Genomic DNA, 15,196 nt, shown 5'->3' on the forward strand with positions numbered 1-15,196 from the left:
GAAGTATTATTCATGTCCAGCACTGACAAAATGACAATAATTAATACGGAAATCTGTGACAATTATTCACTCGTTAGTTGGTGATTTCAAGAACATGATCAGATGTTACTCTGAAATATAAAACATTAGGGTCATTTCTGAACAGCAAGCGATCTCCACAAGTACAATTCTAGTTTAATGAAAATGTACCGCGATTTTACCTTGTCTCTGGTTTGTGAATATTTAAAATAATGGTGGATTTCTGTCTATTTTGTGCAGGTCCGGTTATTGTACGGAGCTGCTCAGGGAATGTGACACTGTGACGCTATGGACTACTGGGGACAAGGCACCATGGTGACGGTGACTGCAGGTAAGAATCATTCAATTATTTATGAACTGTTTTACTTGAGTCTTTGTTTTATTTATTTTTCTATTTTAACTATGCATTCGTTCACTGAATTGCGGGTTTGCTGGATTCTGTATTGAGATTTTGTTGTCATGTTTTATGTGATTCTGCTGGAAAAGGAATTATTCTGCCTCTTGACAAAAGGTTCTGCTGAGGGATTCAGTCCCTGGTTGTTATAATTTGATGTTTATTTGCTGAGGATACTGTGGCTGGGTTACTTTAAATACCTAACGCCTGTTAAACAGTTTGGTATTTCTGCAATGTTTAATCTCGGTGACACCTGGTGGCTGCAGATTTTAGCGCCTCCTGCACAAGTGTTAGAAATCCACCCAATATTCACAAAATATGCTGAAGTATCTGTGTCAATTTATTGAACACTTCCCGCGTATTGACAATGCTGATGATATTCTTCCATATTTCTGTTTGTTTTAATTGTTCATTCACTTGCTGAAAGGCGGATTTGGTGGGTTCTAGATATAAATTTTCTTGAAATGCTGTTTGATTCTGTTGAAAGTGTTTGTAGAATTGAGCTGGTTCTCCATGAGACGAGTTTCAGCCCCTCGGTGATGTAATTTGGTGTTTTTCTGCTGAGGAGATTGTGTCTGGGTGATTTTGAATGAGTAAAGTTTGTGAAACGGTTCTGGCGTGTCTATATTCTTTAAACTCGGTGATACTGAGCGTTTCCATGTTTTGTAATTGAATGAAAATAAGACACGTGTTTGAAACTGCTTGGCACACGATTGTGGGTGGAAAACGGTCAGGATTTTAGAGTTTTTTTAAAATTGATGATTGCAGATTAAACTAAGCCACAGTTTAAAATGCTCTTTCCGAACATAATTTGTTCCTGCAATCACAGCCTGGCTTTTCTTCAATGTTCCATCTTGGTGGGATTGATGGATGCAGCTTTTATCTCTCCTGTCAACTGTTTAAATGCGTTTGAAATATGGTCCAACATGAATAAAATATGGTAAAGTTTCAAATATATTTTAGACATACCCCACATCCTCACACTGATATACTGTTATTCTGTATTTCTATTTAGTTTGATAATTCATACATTTGGTGTCGAACTGATTTGCTGGATTCGATATTCAGATGTTTTTGAAATGTTACGTTTGATTCTGTTGAATGTAGAATTAAGCTGCTTCTCAATGAAACGGGTTCAGTCCTTACGGTGAGTTTTGGTGTTTTGCTGCTGAGGAGATGGTGTGTCTGGGTGACTTTGAATAAGTACAATTTGTGAAGCGGTTTTCTGTTTCTACGTTGTTTCTGCATTGTTCAAACTGGGTGACATTGAGCAGTTACACGTTTTCTGGTTATATGTAAAAAGGTTTGCGCGTTTGAATCTTCTTAACACAATTGTGGGGAGTAGACGTGGCCGGTTTCGAAAATAAAGAAAGGAATTAAAGATTTGATAGACATTTTTAAATTTTACCAAATGATTACTGATTAAACTAAACCAGGGCGTCATTAAGAACGCAATTCGTTACTGCAGTCTGAAACTATTTAATTAAAACATTTTCAAATTCGTGAGTAAAATTAATATAACTTAAACAATTATAATGCGGTATTATCACCATATTATCCAAATATGTTTCCATATTAATATCATTAATCATCAATCTCCTTCCACAATTCTGCTGTGCTCGGCACACCATTAGCATGACCGGAAAAGTTTGTAGGCTGGGAATATTTTGTGATTATTTATGAAACTGTTTTAATAATAACATACTGATTCTACAGCACTGTTCAATTACACAAGATATATTTGAATTAATTTTTATTTCCCTGATTACGTTTGCAGTTACTTAAATAGGAGTTTTATATTGCAGTTTGGCAATTTATGTAGCCGGTTATTGTATTATTTATGTGCAGCAGCAAGAATATTATCTCTTCAACATTTGTAGTTGTCTCTAACCTAATCATAAAGAGTTTTCTCAGAGGTGGAAGTCGCTGACAGTGCAGCAATTGTTCTTATGATTTTATCTGAATTGTAGGAATGTTCAGACTGCACAGGGCTGGAGCTTGACAAGTAAAAGCTTGAAATTCAAACAGATTAATTTAATTACAAAAGGAGAATATTAGCTTTGCAAAAAATAATAACATCCTGTTTCGCAGAGCTGTGCTGTACACAATATAACATTATAGAAATAAAACAAATTATACAATCGAAGAATAGATTATATCTGAGCCTCAAGCTTATTTCTTCTTAACTCATAAATTGAACAAGAACATTTCTCCATCATTTTCTCATTATGTTTCAGGGCTGTGGAGGATCTGAATGAATTATTTTCATTATTTTTTGCGCTGATTAATTTGGATCTCCTTTTCTTAAGCAATATTTTCAATAATAAAGTTAATCGAATTGCCTGAATGATTAAATCTCAGAAACACTTTATTGATCACAAACTACCAAGGACTTTATTGTTATATATATAGTTTCGAGTTACAACAGTTTATCAATTCGGGAATACCGCTTTAACAAACAGATGAGATATTACACATGTCTGAATTATTCCATCCGATAATTTGAAGTTTAATGTTTAAGTAATTCCAAATTATTTATCAAATTTCAGGCAGGAGCAGCTTTTGAATTACAGAGAACCATGTTTTATTATTTATATTATAGAGTACAAATCAGCTGACAGGTCAACTAATTGACAATTGGCAATAACTTGCAATGCGACATTAGTACTAACTAATTCAACATAAATTAACAGCTACAATTGAGTAGCATATTGGCGTGTGATATCAAAGCTATTGGAGAATGTTTAATTGTACTGAAAATAATTTAGAAAACAATACATTTATTTGCTCCGGTTGATGAGGTGGCCCGCCTCCATTGTTTTGTTGATTGTATTTAATTAAGACATTGGATCAAATCAGGTAATCAGTTTCCAATGCGAATGTTTCCTGGTTTGTTTATTTCTTATCAAACACTGGATCTCTGTCACAGACATTAAACTCCCCTCAATCTGTTATATTTAATGTCTTCATTCTCAGTGAAAATACATTCTGCCCAGTTCAGACAGGAGAAATAGCTGAAAGGCGAAAGGAGTTTGAAATTAATATCAGTTTAATTTCAAAGAGGTTATTAATTTCATTTGTCGTAAGTTGACCATTTATCAATTAGAATCAAGCGGTTTGAATGATTCGTTCCCCTGTGTTTCAGAGTGAAATTTGACACACTAGGTAGGCTCTCATCCGCACACTGTTTCTCCCTCACACACTCCCTCTCTCCCAGAAACCTGGACTATTCCTCAAACACACAGACACTCCCTCTCACAGAGACTCTCACATACACAATAGCTCTTCAAAAACACACAGTCTCTCTCACACACACACTCGGTCACACGCACACTGCCTCACACACTCATTCTCTTACATACTCTCTGTCTCCAACTTTCTCTCTCTCCAACTCTCCCTCACACACCAACAGACTGTCACGCGCTCTCTCTCATACACAGGCACATTATCACTCACTCTCTCACACACACTCTCTCTTACACGTTTTACCAATCTCACTCACATACACAATCATTCACAGACACACACTCTCACACACATGCACTCTCGCACACATTATCTCTTGCACACACGCTCGTTCACACACATGCCCTGTCACACACATCTCTCCAACAAAAAAACGCTCTCTCACATACAGGCTCTCTCACATATCCGTTCTCTCACACATACACTCTCTCTGACATGCATGCTCTCTCATGCTCTCACACACACATGCTCTCACACACACGCTCTCTCACACACATGCTCTCTCACACACACGGCCTCTCGCTCACACATGCTCTCTTGTACGCCTGCTCGCTCACACATATATCCTCTCTTGCATACATGCTCTCTCATACACATGCGCTCTGATACTCACACTCTCTCGCACACACTCTCTCACTCACTTGCTCACTTACACTCATGCTCGTTTACACACATGCTCTCTCACGCACATGCTTTCTCGCACACTTGCTCTGTTGCACACATGCTCTCACACCTATGTACTCTCCCACACATGCTTTCTCACACACACGCTCTCAATCACATATCTCTCACACTCACGCTCTCTTGCACACACGCTCCCTGACACACATGCCCTCTCACTCACATGCTCTCTCATACACTTGCTCTCTCACATACACACTCTCTCACACACACACACTCTCTCATTCTCTCTTGCACACACACTCTCTCACACACCTCATGCTCTCTCTCGTACTCATGATTTCTCGCACACATGCTCTCTCACACATGCTGCCTCGCAGTCATGCGCTCTCACACACATGTTCTTTTGCACACATGCTGTCTCATGCACACGTTCTCTCCAACACACATGCTCTCTCACACATATGCTCTCTTACACACATGCTCTCTCACACATATTGTCTGTTACACTCACACACATGCGCTCTCACACACATGATCTCTCACACACATGCTCTCTCACATACATGCTGTCTCACTCACATGCTTTGGTGCATACATGCTCTCTCACACACATGCTCTCTTGTGAAAGCACTCTTTCACAACATGCTCTCTCATACACACAATTTTGCACATGCAGTCTCTCTCCTGTGCACACTATATTGCTGCCTCACACACACAGATATCCTCTCGCTCGCACAGATACACACAATCGCGCTCTCACACACAGATACTCTCTCACACACAGATATTCCCTCACACACAGATACTCTCTCGCACACACACTCACGCGTGTACTCTCTCTCTCTCCCACTCTCTTGATCCATCTCTCACAGAATCACACGCATGCATACAGACACATACATAGACACAGACACATGCTCTCAGACACATACCCACATTCTCCCTCACACGCACACTCACACAGACACGCACACACTTTCAGATACACAGGTGAGAGCGACTGAACTAACATCAATAATAATAATCATTATTATTGTCACAAGTAGGCTTACATTAACACTGCAATGAAGTTACTGTGAAAAGCCCCCAGTCACCACACTCTGGAGCCTGTTCGGGTACACAGAGGGAGAATTCGGAATATCCAAACCACCTAACAGGTCGATTTTCGGGACTTGTGTGAGGAAACCGGATCACCCGGATAAAACCCACGCAGACTCCCGGGAGAATGTGCAGACTCTGCACAGGCAATGACCGAAGTGGGAATCGATCCCGGGCCCCTGGCGCTGTGAAGCAACAGGGTTAACCACTGTGCTGCCGTTCCGCCAAATCAAGGCAGCATTGAAACGTGTGACCTCAAGCAGCCCAACCAAAGAATGAATGGATAGGAATCAGGGGAAGAATCTCCGCTGGTTGGAGTCACAACCAGCACCAAGGTGGATGGATTCCATTGCTGGAGGCCAATCAGCTCAGTTCCAGGACATCACTGCGAGACTTCTTCAGGGCAGTGTCCCAGGTCCAACCATCTTCAGCTTGTTCATCAATGACCTTCTTTCCATCATCAGATCTGAACAGGGGTTGATGGCAGATGATTGCACCATGCTCAGCACAATTTGCAACTGTGCAGTCACTGAATAAACCTGTAAATAAAGCAACATGGAGGCTCTATCCGGTTCTGGCTGACAAGTGGTAAGTAACAGTCAAGTCACCCAATTGAAGGCAATGCCCACCTCCAGTAAGAACGGATCTAACCACCGCCCCTTGACATTCACTGGCATTACCATCATTGAATCCCCACTAACATCCTCCTGGTGATTAACATGGACCGGAAAGTGATCTGGGTGAGTCATAGAAATTTTGAGGCCAAAAGAACAGATCAAAGGTGAAAAACCCATCTTCTGACTCCCCAAAGCCTGTCCACTATCTAAAGATCCGCAGCTGAAGCTCATCGTGTCTCCGTAGGCAGCATTTTCCAAACCGATGACAGCGGCCATTTGGACAAGGACAATAGACACATGGGAACATCACCAACTGGAAGTTCCCCTCCTCACCATTCGCCATCATGACTATAAAATATATCACATTTCCTGCACTGCCGCTGGTTCAAAATCATGTATCGGACTCGGGGAAACACCACATGGACTGCAATGGTTAAAGAAGGAAGCTCAGCACCTTCTCAAAGTCAATGAGGGATGGGAGATAAATGGAGGCGGAGCCTCCATCACAAGAATGAATAAACACAACACACTCTCTCTGACACAATATGACAAGACTTTTACGGGCACAAAAATCCCATTTGCAAAATGAAAATCCGTTAAGTCGCAGGAATGTTAATTGTCCCAGTTCTAAATTGTTTTGTGGAAAATGAAATTATATCGGCATTAAAGCAGCTGTCCAGTGATCTACACTGCTGTCTGACTTTACACAGCCGGTGTAACTGAAAGTATTAAAACAGCTACCCAGTGATCTACACTGCTGTCTGACTGTACACAGCCGGTGTTACTGAAAGTATTAAAACAGCTGCCCAGTGATCTACACTGCTGTCTGACTGTACACAGCCGGTGTTACTGAAAGTATTAAAGCAGCTGTCCAGTGATCTACACTGCTGTCTGACTTTACACAACCGGTGTTACTGAAAGTATTAAAACAGCTACCCAGTGATCTACACTGCTGTCTGACTTTACACAGCCGGTGTTACTGAAAGTATTAAAGGAGCTGCCCAGTGATCTACACTGCTGTCTGACTGTACACAGCCGGTGTTACTGAAAGTATTAAAGCAGCTGCCCAGTGATCTACACTGCTGTCTGACTGTACACAGCCGGTGTTACTGAAAGTATTAAAGGAGCTGCCCAGTGATCTACACTGCTGTCTGACTGTACACAGCCGGTGTTACTGAAATTATTAAAGCAGCTGTCCACTGATCTACACTGCTGTCTGACTGTACACAGCCCGTGTTACTGAAAGTATTAAAGCAGCTGCCCAGTGATCTACACTGCTGTCTGACTGTACACAGCCGGTGTTACTGAAAGTATTAAAGCAGCTGTCCAGTGATCTACACTGCTGTCTGACTGTACACAGCCCGTGTTACTGAAAGTATTAAAGCAGCTGCCCAGTGAGCCACACTGCTGTCTGACTGTACACAGCCGGTGTTACTGAAAGTATTAAAGCAGCTGTCCAGTGATCTACACTGCTGTCTGACTGTACGCAGCCGGTGTTACTGAAAGTATTAAAGCAGCTGCTCAGTGATCTACACTGCTGTCTGACTTTACACAGCCGGTGTTACTGAAAGTATTAAAGCAGCTGCCCAGTGATCTACACTGCTGTCTGACTGTACACAGCCGGTGTTACTGAAAGTATTAAAGCAGCTGCCCAGTGATCTACACGGCTGTCTGACTGTACACAGCCGGTGTTACTGAAAGTATTAAAGCAGCTGCCCAGTGATCTACACTGCTGTCTGACTTTACACAGCCGGTGTTACTGAAAGTATTAAAGCAGCTGTCCAGTGATCTACACTGCTGTCTGACTGTACACAGCCGGTGTTACTGAAAGTATTAAAGCAGCTGCCCAGTGATCTACACTGCTGTCTGACTGTACACAGCCGGTGTTACTGAAAGTATTAAAGCAGCTGCCCAGTGATCTACACTGCTGTCTGACTGTACACAGCCGGTGTTACTGAAAGTATTAAAGCAGCTGCCCAGTGATCTACACTGCTGTCTGACTGTACACAGCCGGTGTTACTGAAAGTATTAAAGCAGCTGCCCAGTGATCTACACTGCTGTCTGACTGTACACAGCCGGTGTTACTGAAAGTATTAAAGCAGCTGCCCAGTGATCTACACTGCTGTCTGACTGTACACAGCGAGGGTTACTGAAAGTATTAGAGGAGCTGCCCAGTGATCTACACTGCTGTCTGATCTTACACAGCCGGTGTTACTGAAAGTATTAAAGCAGCTGTCCAGTGATCTACACTGCTGTCTGACTGTACACAGCCGGTGTTACTGAAAGTATTAAAGCAGCTTTCCAGTGACCTACACTGCTGTCTGACTGTACACAGCCGGTGTTACTGAAAGTATTAAAGCAGCTGCTCAGTGATCTACACTGCTGTCTGACTGTACACAGCCGGTGTTACTGAAAGTATTAAAGCAGCTGCCCAGTGATCTACACTGCTGTCTGACTGTACACAGCCGGTGTTACTGAAAGTATTAAAGCAGCTGTCCAGTGATCTACACTGCTGTCTGGCTGTACACAGCCGGTGTTACTGAAAGTATTAAAGCAGCTGCCCAGTGAGCTACACTGCTGTCTGACTGTACACAGCCGGTGTTACTGAAAGTATTAAAGCAGCTGCCCAGTGATCTACACTGCTGTCTGACTGTACACAGCCGGTGTTACTGAAAGTATTAAAGCAGCTGCCCAGTGATCTACACTGCTGTCTGACTGTACACAGCCGGTGTTACTGAAAGTATTAAAGCAGCTGCTCAGTGATCTACACTGCTGTCTGACTGTACACAGCCGGTGTTACGGAAAGTATTAAAGCAGCTGCCCAGTGATCTACACTGCTGTCTGACTGTACACAGCCGGTGTTACTGAAAGTATTAAAGCAGCTGTCCAGTGATCTACACTGCATTCTGACTGTACACAGCCGGTGTTACTGAAAGTATTAAAGCAGCTGCCCAGTGATCTACACTGCTGTCTGACTGTACACAGCCGGTGTTACGGAAAGTATTAAAGCAGCTTTCCAGTGATCTACACTGCTGTCTGACTGTACACAGCCGGTGTTACTGAAAGTATTAAAGCAGCTGTCCAGTGATCTAAACTGCTGTCTGGCTGTACACAGCCGGTGTTACTGAAAGTATTAAAGCAGCTGCCCAGTGATGTACACTGCTGTCTGACTGTACACAGCCGGTGTTACTGAAAGTATTAAAGCAGCTGCCCAGTGATCTACACTGCTGTCTGACTGTACACAGCCGGTGTTACGGAAAGTATTAAAGCAGCTTTCCAGTGATCTACACTGCTGTCTGACTGTACACAGCCGGTGTTACTGAAAGTATTAAAGCAGCTGTCCAGTGATCTAAACTGCTGTCTGACTGTACACAGCCGGTGTTACTGAAAGTATTAAAGCAGCTGCCCAGTGATCTACACTGCTGTCTGACTGTACACAGCCAGGGTTACTGAAAGTATTAGAGGAGCTGCCCAGTGATCTACACTGCTGTCTGACTTTACACAGCCGATGTTACTGAAAGTATTAAAGCAGCTGTCCAGTGATCTACACTGCTGTCTGACTGTACACAGCCGGTGTTACTCAAAGTATTAAAGCAGCTTTCCAGTGACCTACACTGCTGTCTGACTGTACACAGCCGGTGTTACTGAAAGTATTAAAGCAGCTGCTCAGTGATCTACACTGCTGTCTGACTGTACACAGCCGGTGTTACTGAAAGTATTAAAGCAGCTGCCCAGTGATCTACACTGCTGTCTGACTGTACACAGCCGGTGTTACTGAAAGTATGAAAGCAGCTGCCCAGTGATCTACACTGCTGTCTGAATGTACACAGCCGGTGTTACTGAAAGTATTAAAGCAGCTGCCCAGTGATCTACACTGCTGTCTGACTGTACACAGCCGGTGTTACTGAAAGTATTAAAGCAGCTGCCCAGTGATCTACACTGCTGTCTGACTGTACACAGCCGGTGTTACTGAAAGTATTAAAGCAGCTGCCCAGTGATCTACACTGCTGTCTGACTGTACACAGCCGGTGTTACTGAAAGTATTAAAGCAGCTGCCCAGTGATCTACACTGCTGTCTGACTTTACACAGCCGGTGTTACTGAAAGTATTAAAGCAGCTGTCCAGTGATCTACACTGCAGTCTGACTGTACACAGCCGGTGTTACTGAAAGTATTAAAGCAGCTGCCCAGTGATCTACACTGCTGTCTGACTGTACACAGCCGGTGTTACTGAAAGTATTAAAGCAGCTGTCCAGTGATCTACACTGCAGTCTGACTGTGCACAGCCGGTGTCACTGAAAGTATTAAAGCAGCTGCCCAGTGATCTACACTGCTGTCTGACTTCACACAGCCGGTGTTACTGAAAGTATTAAAGCAGCTGCCCAGTGATCTACACTGCTGTCTGACTGTACACAGCCGGTGTTACTGAAAGTATTAAAGCAGCTGTCCAGTGATCTACACTGCTGTCTGACTTTACACAGCCGGTGTTACTGAAAGTATTAAAGCAGCTGCCCAGTGATCGACACTGCTGTCTGACTGTACACAGCCGGTGTTACTGAAAGTATTAAAGCAGCTGCCCAGTAATCCACACTGCTGTCTGACTGTACACAGCCGGTGTTACTGAAAGTATTAAAGCAGCTGTCCAGTGATCTACACTGCTGTCTGACTGTACACAGCCGGTGTTACTGAATGTATTAAAGCAGCTGCCCAGTGATCTACACTGCTGGTGGACTGTACACAGCCGGTATTACTGAAAGTATTAAAGCAGCTGCCCAGTGATCTACACTGCTGTCTGACTGTACACAGCCGGTGTTACTGAAAGTATTAAAGCAGCTGTCCAGTGATCTACACTGCTGTCTGACTGTACACAGCCGGTGTTACTGAAAGTATTAAAGCAGCTGCCCAGTGATCTACACTGCTGTCTGACTGTACACAGCCGGTGTTACTGAAAGTATTAAAGCAGCTGCCCAGTGATCTACACTGCTGTCTGACTGTACACAGCCAGGGTTACTGAAAGTATTAAAGCAGCTGCCCAGTGATCTACAGTGCTGTCTGACTGTACACAGCCGGTGTTACTGTAAGTATTAAAGCAGCTGCCCAGTGATCTACACTGCTGTCTGCCTGTACACAGCCGGTGTGACTGAAAGTATTAAAGCAGCTGCCCAGTGATCCACACTGCTGTCTGACTTTACACAGCCGGTGTTACTGAAAGTATTAAAGCAGCTGCCCAGTGACCTACACTGCTGTCTGACTGTACACAGCCCGTGTTACTGAAAGTATTAAAGCAGCTGCCCAGTGATCTACACTGCTGTCTGACTGTACACAGCCGGTGTTACTGAAAGTATTAAAGCAGCTGTCCAGTGACCTACGCTGCTGTCTGACTGTACACAGCCGGTGTTACTGAAAGTATTAAAGCAGCTGTCCAGTGAGCTACACTGCTGTCTGACTGTACACAGCCGGTGTTACTGAAAGTATTAAAGCAGCTGCCCAGTGATCTACACTGCTGTCTGACTGTACACAGCCGGTGTTACTGAAAGTATTAAAGCAGCTGCCCAGTGATCTACACTGCTGTCTGACTGTACACAGCCGGTGTTACTGAAAGTATTAAAGCAGCTGTCCAGTGAGCTACACTGCTGTCTGACTGTACACAGCCGGTGTTACTGAAAGTATTAAAGCAGCTGTCCAGTGATCTACACTGCTGTCTGACTGTACACAGCCGGTGTTACTGAAAGTATTAAAGCAGCTGCCCAGTGATCTACACTGCTGTCTGACTGTACACAGCCGGTGTTACTGAAAGTATTAAAGCAGCTGCCCAGTGATCTACACTGCTGTCTGACTATACACAGCCGGTGTTACTGAAAGTATTAAAGCAGCTGTCCAGTGAGCTACACTGCTGTCTGACTGTACACAGCCGGTGTTACTGAAAGGATTAAATCAGCTGTTCGGTGAGCTACACTGCTGTCTGACTTTACACAGCCGGTGTTACTGAAAGTATTAAAGCAGCTGCCCAGTGATCTACACTGCTGTCTGACTGTACACAGCCGGTGTTACTGAAAGTATTAAAGCAGCTGTCCAGTGAGCTACACTGCTGTCTGACTGTACACAGCCGGTGTTACTGAAAGTATTAAAGCAGCTGCCCAGTGATCTACACTGCTGTCTGACTGTACACAGCCCGTGTTACTGAAAGTATTAAAGCAGCTGCCCAGTGATCTACACTGCTGTCTGACTGTACACAGCCGGTGTTGCTGAAAGTATTAAAGCAGCTGCTCAGTGATCCACACTGCTGCCTGACTGTTACACAGCCTGTGTTACTGAAAGTATTAAAGCAGCTGTCCAGTGATCTACACTGCGGTCTGACTGTACACAGCCGGTGTTACTGAAAGTATTAAAGCAGCTGTCCAGTGAGCTACACTGCCGTCTGACTTTACACAGCCGGTGTTACTGAAAGTATTAAAGCAGCTGCCCAGTGATCTACACTGCTGTCTCACTGTACACAGCCGGTGTTACTGAAAGTATTAAAGCAGCTGTCCAGTGATCTGCACTGCTGTCTGACTGTACACAGCCGGTGTTACTCAAAGTATTAAAGCAGCTGCCCAGTGATCTACACTGCTGTCTGACTGTACACAGCCGGTGTTGCTGAAAGTATTCAAGCAGCTGCCCAGTGATCTACACTGCTGTCTGACTGTACACAGCCGGTGTTACTGAAAGTATTAAAGCAGCTGCCCAGTGATCTACACTGCTGTCTGACTGTACACAGCCGGTGTTACTGAAAGTATTAAAGCAGCTGCCCAGTGATCTACACTGCTGTCTGACTGTACACAGCCAGGGTTACTGAAAGCTGATCAATGTGGAGAATCAGGACAGGATCGATGCAGAGGAAGAGGAGGAGGTGGGAGTGGTGGAGCCGAACGGAGGAGCCCCCAGCTCGGCTGTGGACAACTGGCAACAGGAAGCTGAGCCTGAGTGGAAAATCAGCCAGAGAAATGTCGTCCTAATGGGCTGGGAGCACCTGGGAATGATCACTCACCCACACTCACTCACTCTCACTCACTCACTCTTACTCACTCACACACATCCTGTTTCACCCACCCTCACTCACTCACCTACCCTCACTTACTCGCCCTCCCTGAATCTCTCTCACCCACCCACCCTCGCTCACACTCACTCACCCTCTTTCCGCAACCCGCACTCACTCACTCTAACTCTTCAACCCTCAATCAGACACCTTCACTCACACACACTCACTCACGCATTCTCACACACAGACTCTCATACACACTCACTCACACCCTCACTCACACACCCTCACACACACACACTCATACACACTCACTCACACCCTCACTCACACACCCTCACACACACACCCTCACATACCCTCACTCACACACCCTCACTCACACACCCTCACACACACACCCACACTCACACACTCTCACTCACACACCGTCACTCACACACCCTCACTCACACCCTCACATACTCACCCTCACTCACATAACCTCACACACACACCCTCACTCACACACCCTCATTCACACACCCTCACTCACACACCCTCACTCACACACCCTCACTCACACACCCTCACTCACACACCCTCTCTCACACACACACCCACACACACCCTCACTCACACACCCTCATACACCCTCACTCACACACCCTCACTCACACACCCTCACTCACACACCCTCACTCACACACCCTCACTCACACACCCTCACTCATACACCCTCACTCACACACCCTCACTCACACACCCTCACTCACTCACCCTCACTCACACACCCTCACTCACACACCCTCACTCACACACCCTCTCACACATCCTCACTCACACACCCTCACTCACACACCCTCACTCACACACCCTCACTCACACACCCTCTCTCACACACCCTCACTCACTCACCCTCACTCACACACCCTCACTCACACACCCTCACTCACACACACTCACACACACACCCTCACTCACACACCCTCACTCACACACCCTCACTCACACACCCTCACTCACACAGCTCACTCACACAGCTCACTCACACACCCTCACTCACACACCCTCACTCACTCACTCTCACTCACACAACCTCACTCACACACCCTCTCTCACACACCCTCACTCACACACCCTCACACACACACCCTCACTCACACACCCTCACTCACACACCCTCACACACACACCCTCACTCACACACCCTCACTCACACACCCTCACTCACTCACCCTCACTCACTCACCCTCACTCACACACCCTCACTCACACACCCTCACTCACACACCCTCACTCACTCACCCTCACTCACACACCCTCACTCACACACCCTCACTCACACACCCTCTCACACACCCTCACTCACACACACTCACTCACACACCCTCACTCACACACCCTCTCTCACACACCCTCACTCACTCACCCTCACTCACTCACCCTCACTCACACTCCCTCACTCACACACCCTCACTCACACACCCTCACACACACACCCTCACTCACACACCCTCACTCACACACCCTCACTCACACACCCTCACACACACTGTCTCACTCACACACCCTCACTCACACACCCTCACTCACACACCCTCACTCACACAGCTCACTCACACAGCTCACTCACACACCCTCACTCACACACCTTCACTCACACACCCTCACTCACACACCCTCACTCACACACCCTCACTCACACAGCTCACTCACACACCCTCTCACTGGATTGTGACGTACACAGCTCAGTTCGCTGGATTGAGACGTACACAGCTCAGTTAGCTGGATTGTGATGTACACAGCTCAGTTAGCTGGATTGTGACGTACACAGCTCAGATAGCTGAATTGTGACGTACACGGCTCAGTTAGCTGGATTGTGACGTACACAGCTCAGTTCGCTGAATTGTGAGGTACACAGATCAGTTAGCTGGATTGTGACGTACACAGCTCAGTTCGCTGAATTGTGACGTACACAGCTCAGTTAGCTGGATTGTGATGTCCACAGCCCAGTTAGCTGGATTGTGACGTACACAGCTCAGTTAGCTGGTTTGTGACGTACACAGCTCAGTTAGCTGGATTGTGACATCGACAGCTCAGATAGCTGGATTGTCACGTACACAGCTCAGTTAGCTGGATTGTGACGTACACAGCTCAGTTAGCTGGATTGTGACGTACACAGCCCAGTTAGCTGGATTGT

The 15,196-nt window shown here is 45.4% G+C and overlaps 1 gene segment (V, D, J or C); it reads left to right on the forward strand.

Moving 5' to 3' along the window:
* The first annotated feature begins 252 nt into the window (after nt 1-252).
* The window catches only part of LOC140422654 (Ig heavy chain C region-like), a 32,125-nt gene continuing 17,181 nt past the window's right edge, over nt 253-15,196 (forward strand). Inside the window, 1 exon segment of the C gene segment in view lies at nt 253-349. Coding sequence covers nt 307-349 — 43 coding nt within the window.

The sequence above is a fragment of the Scyliorhinus torazame genome, chromosome 5 (genome assembly GCF_047496885.1).
Source record: "Scyliorhinus torazame isolate Kashiwa2021f chromosome 5, sScyTor2.1, whole genome shotgun sequence".
NCBI lineage: Eukaryota > Metazoa > Chordata > Chondrichthyes > Carcharhiniformes > Scyliorhinidae > Scyliorhinus > Scyliorhinus torazame.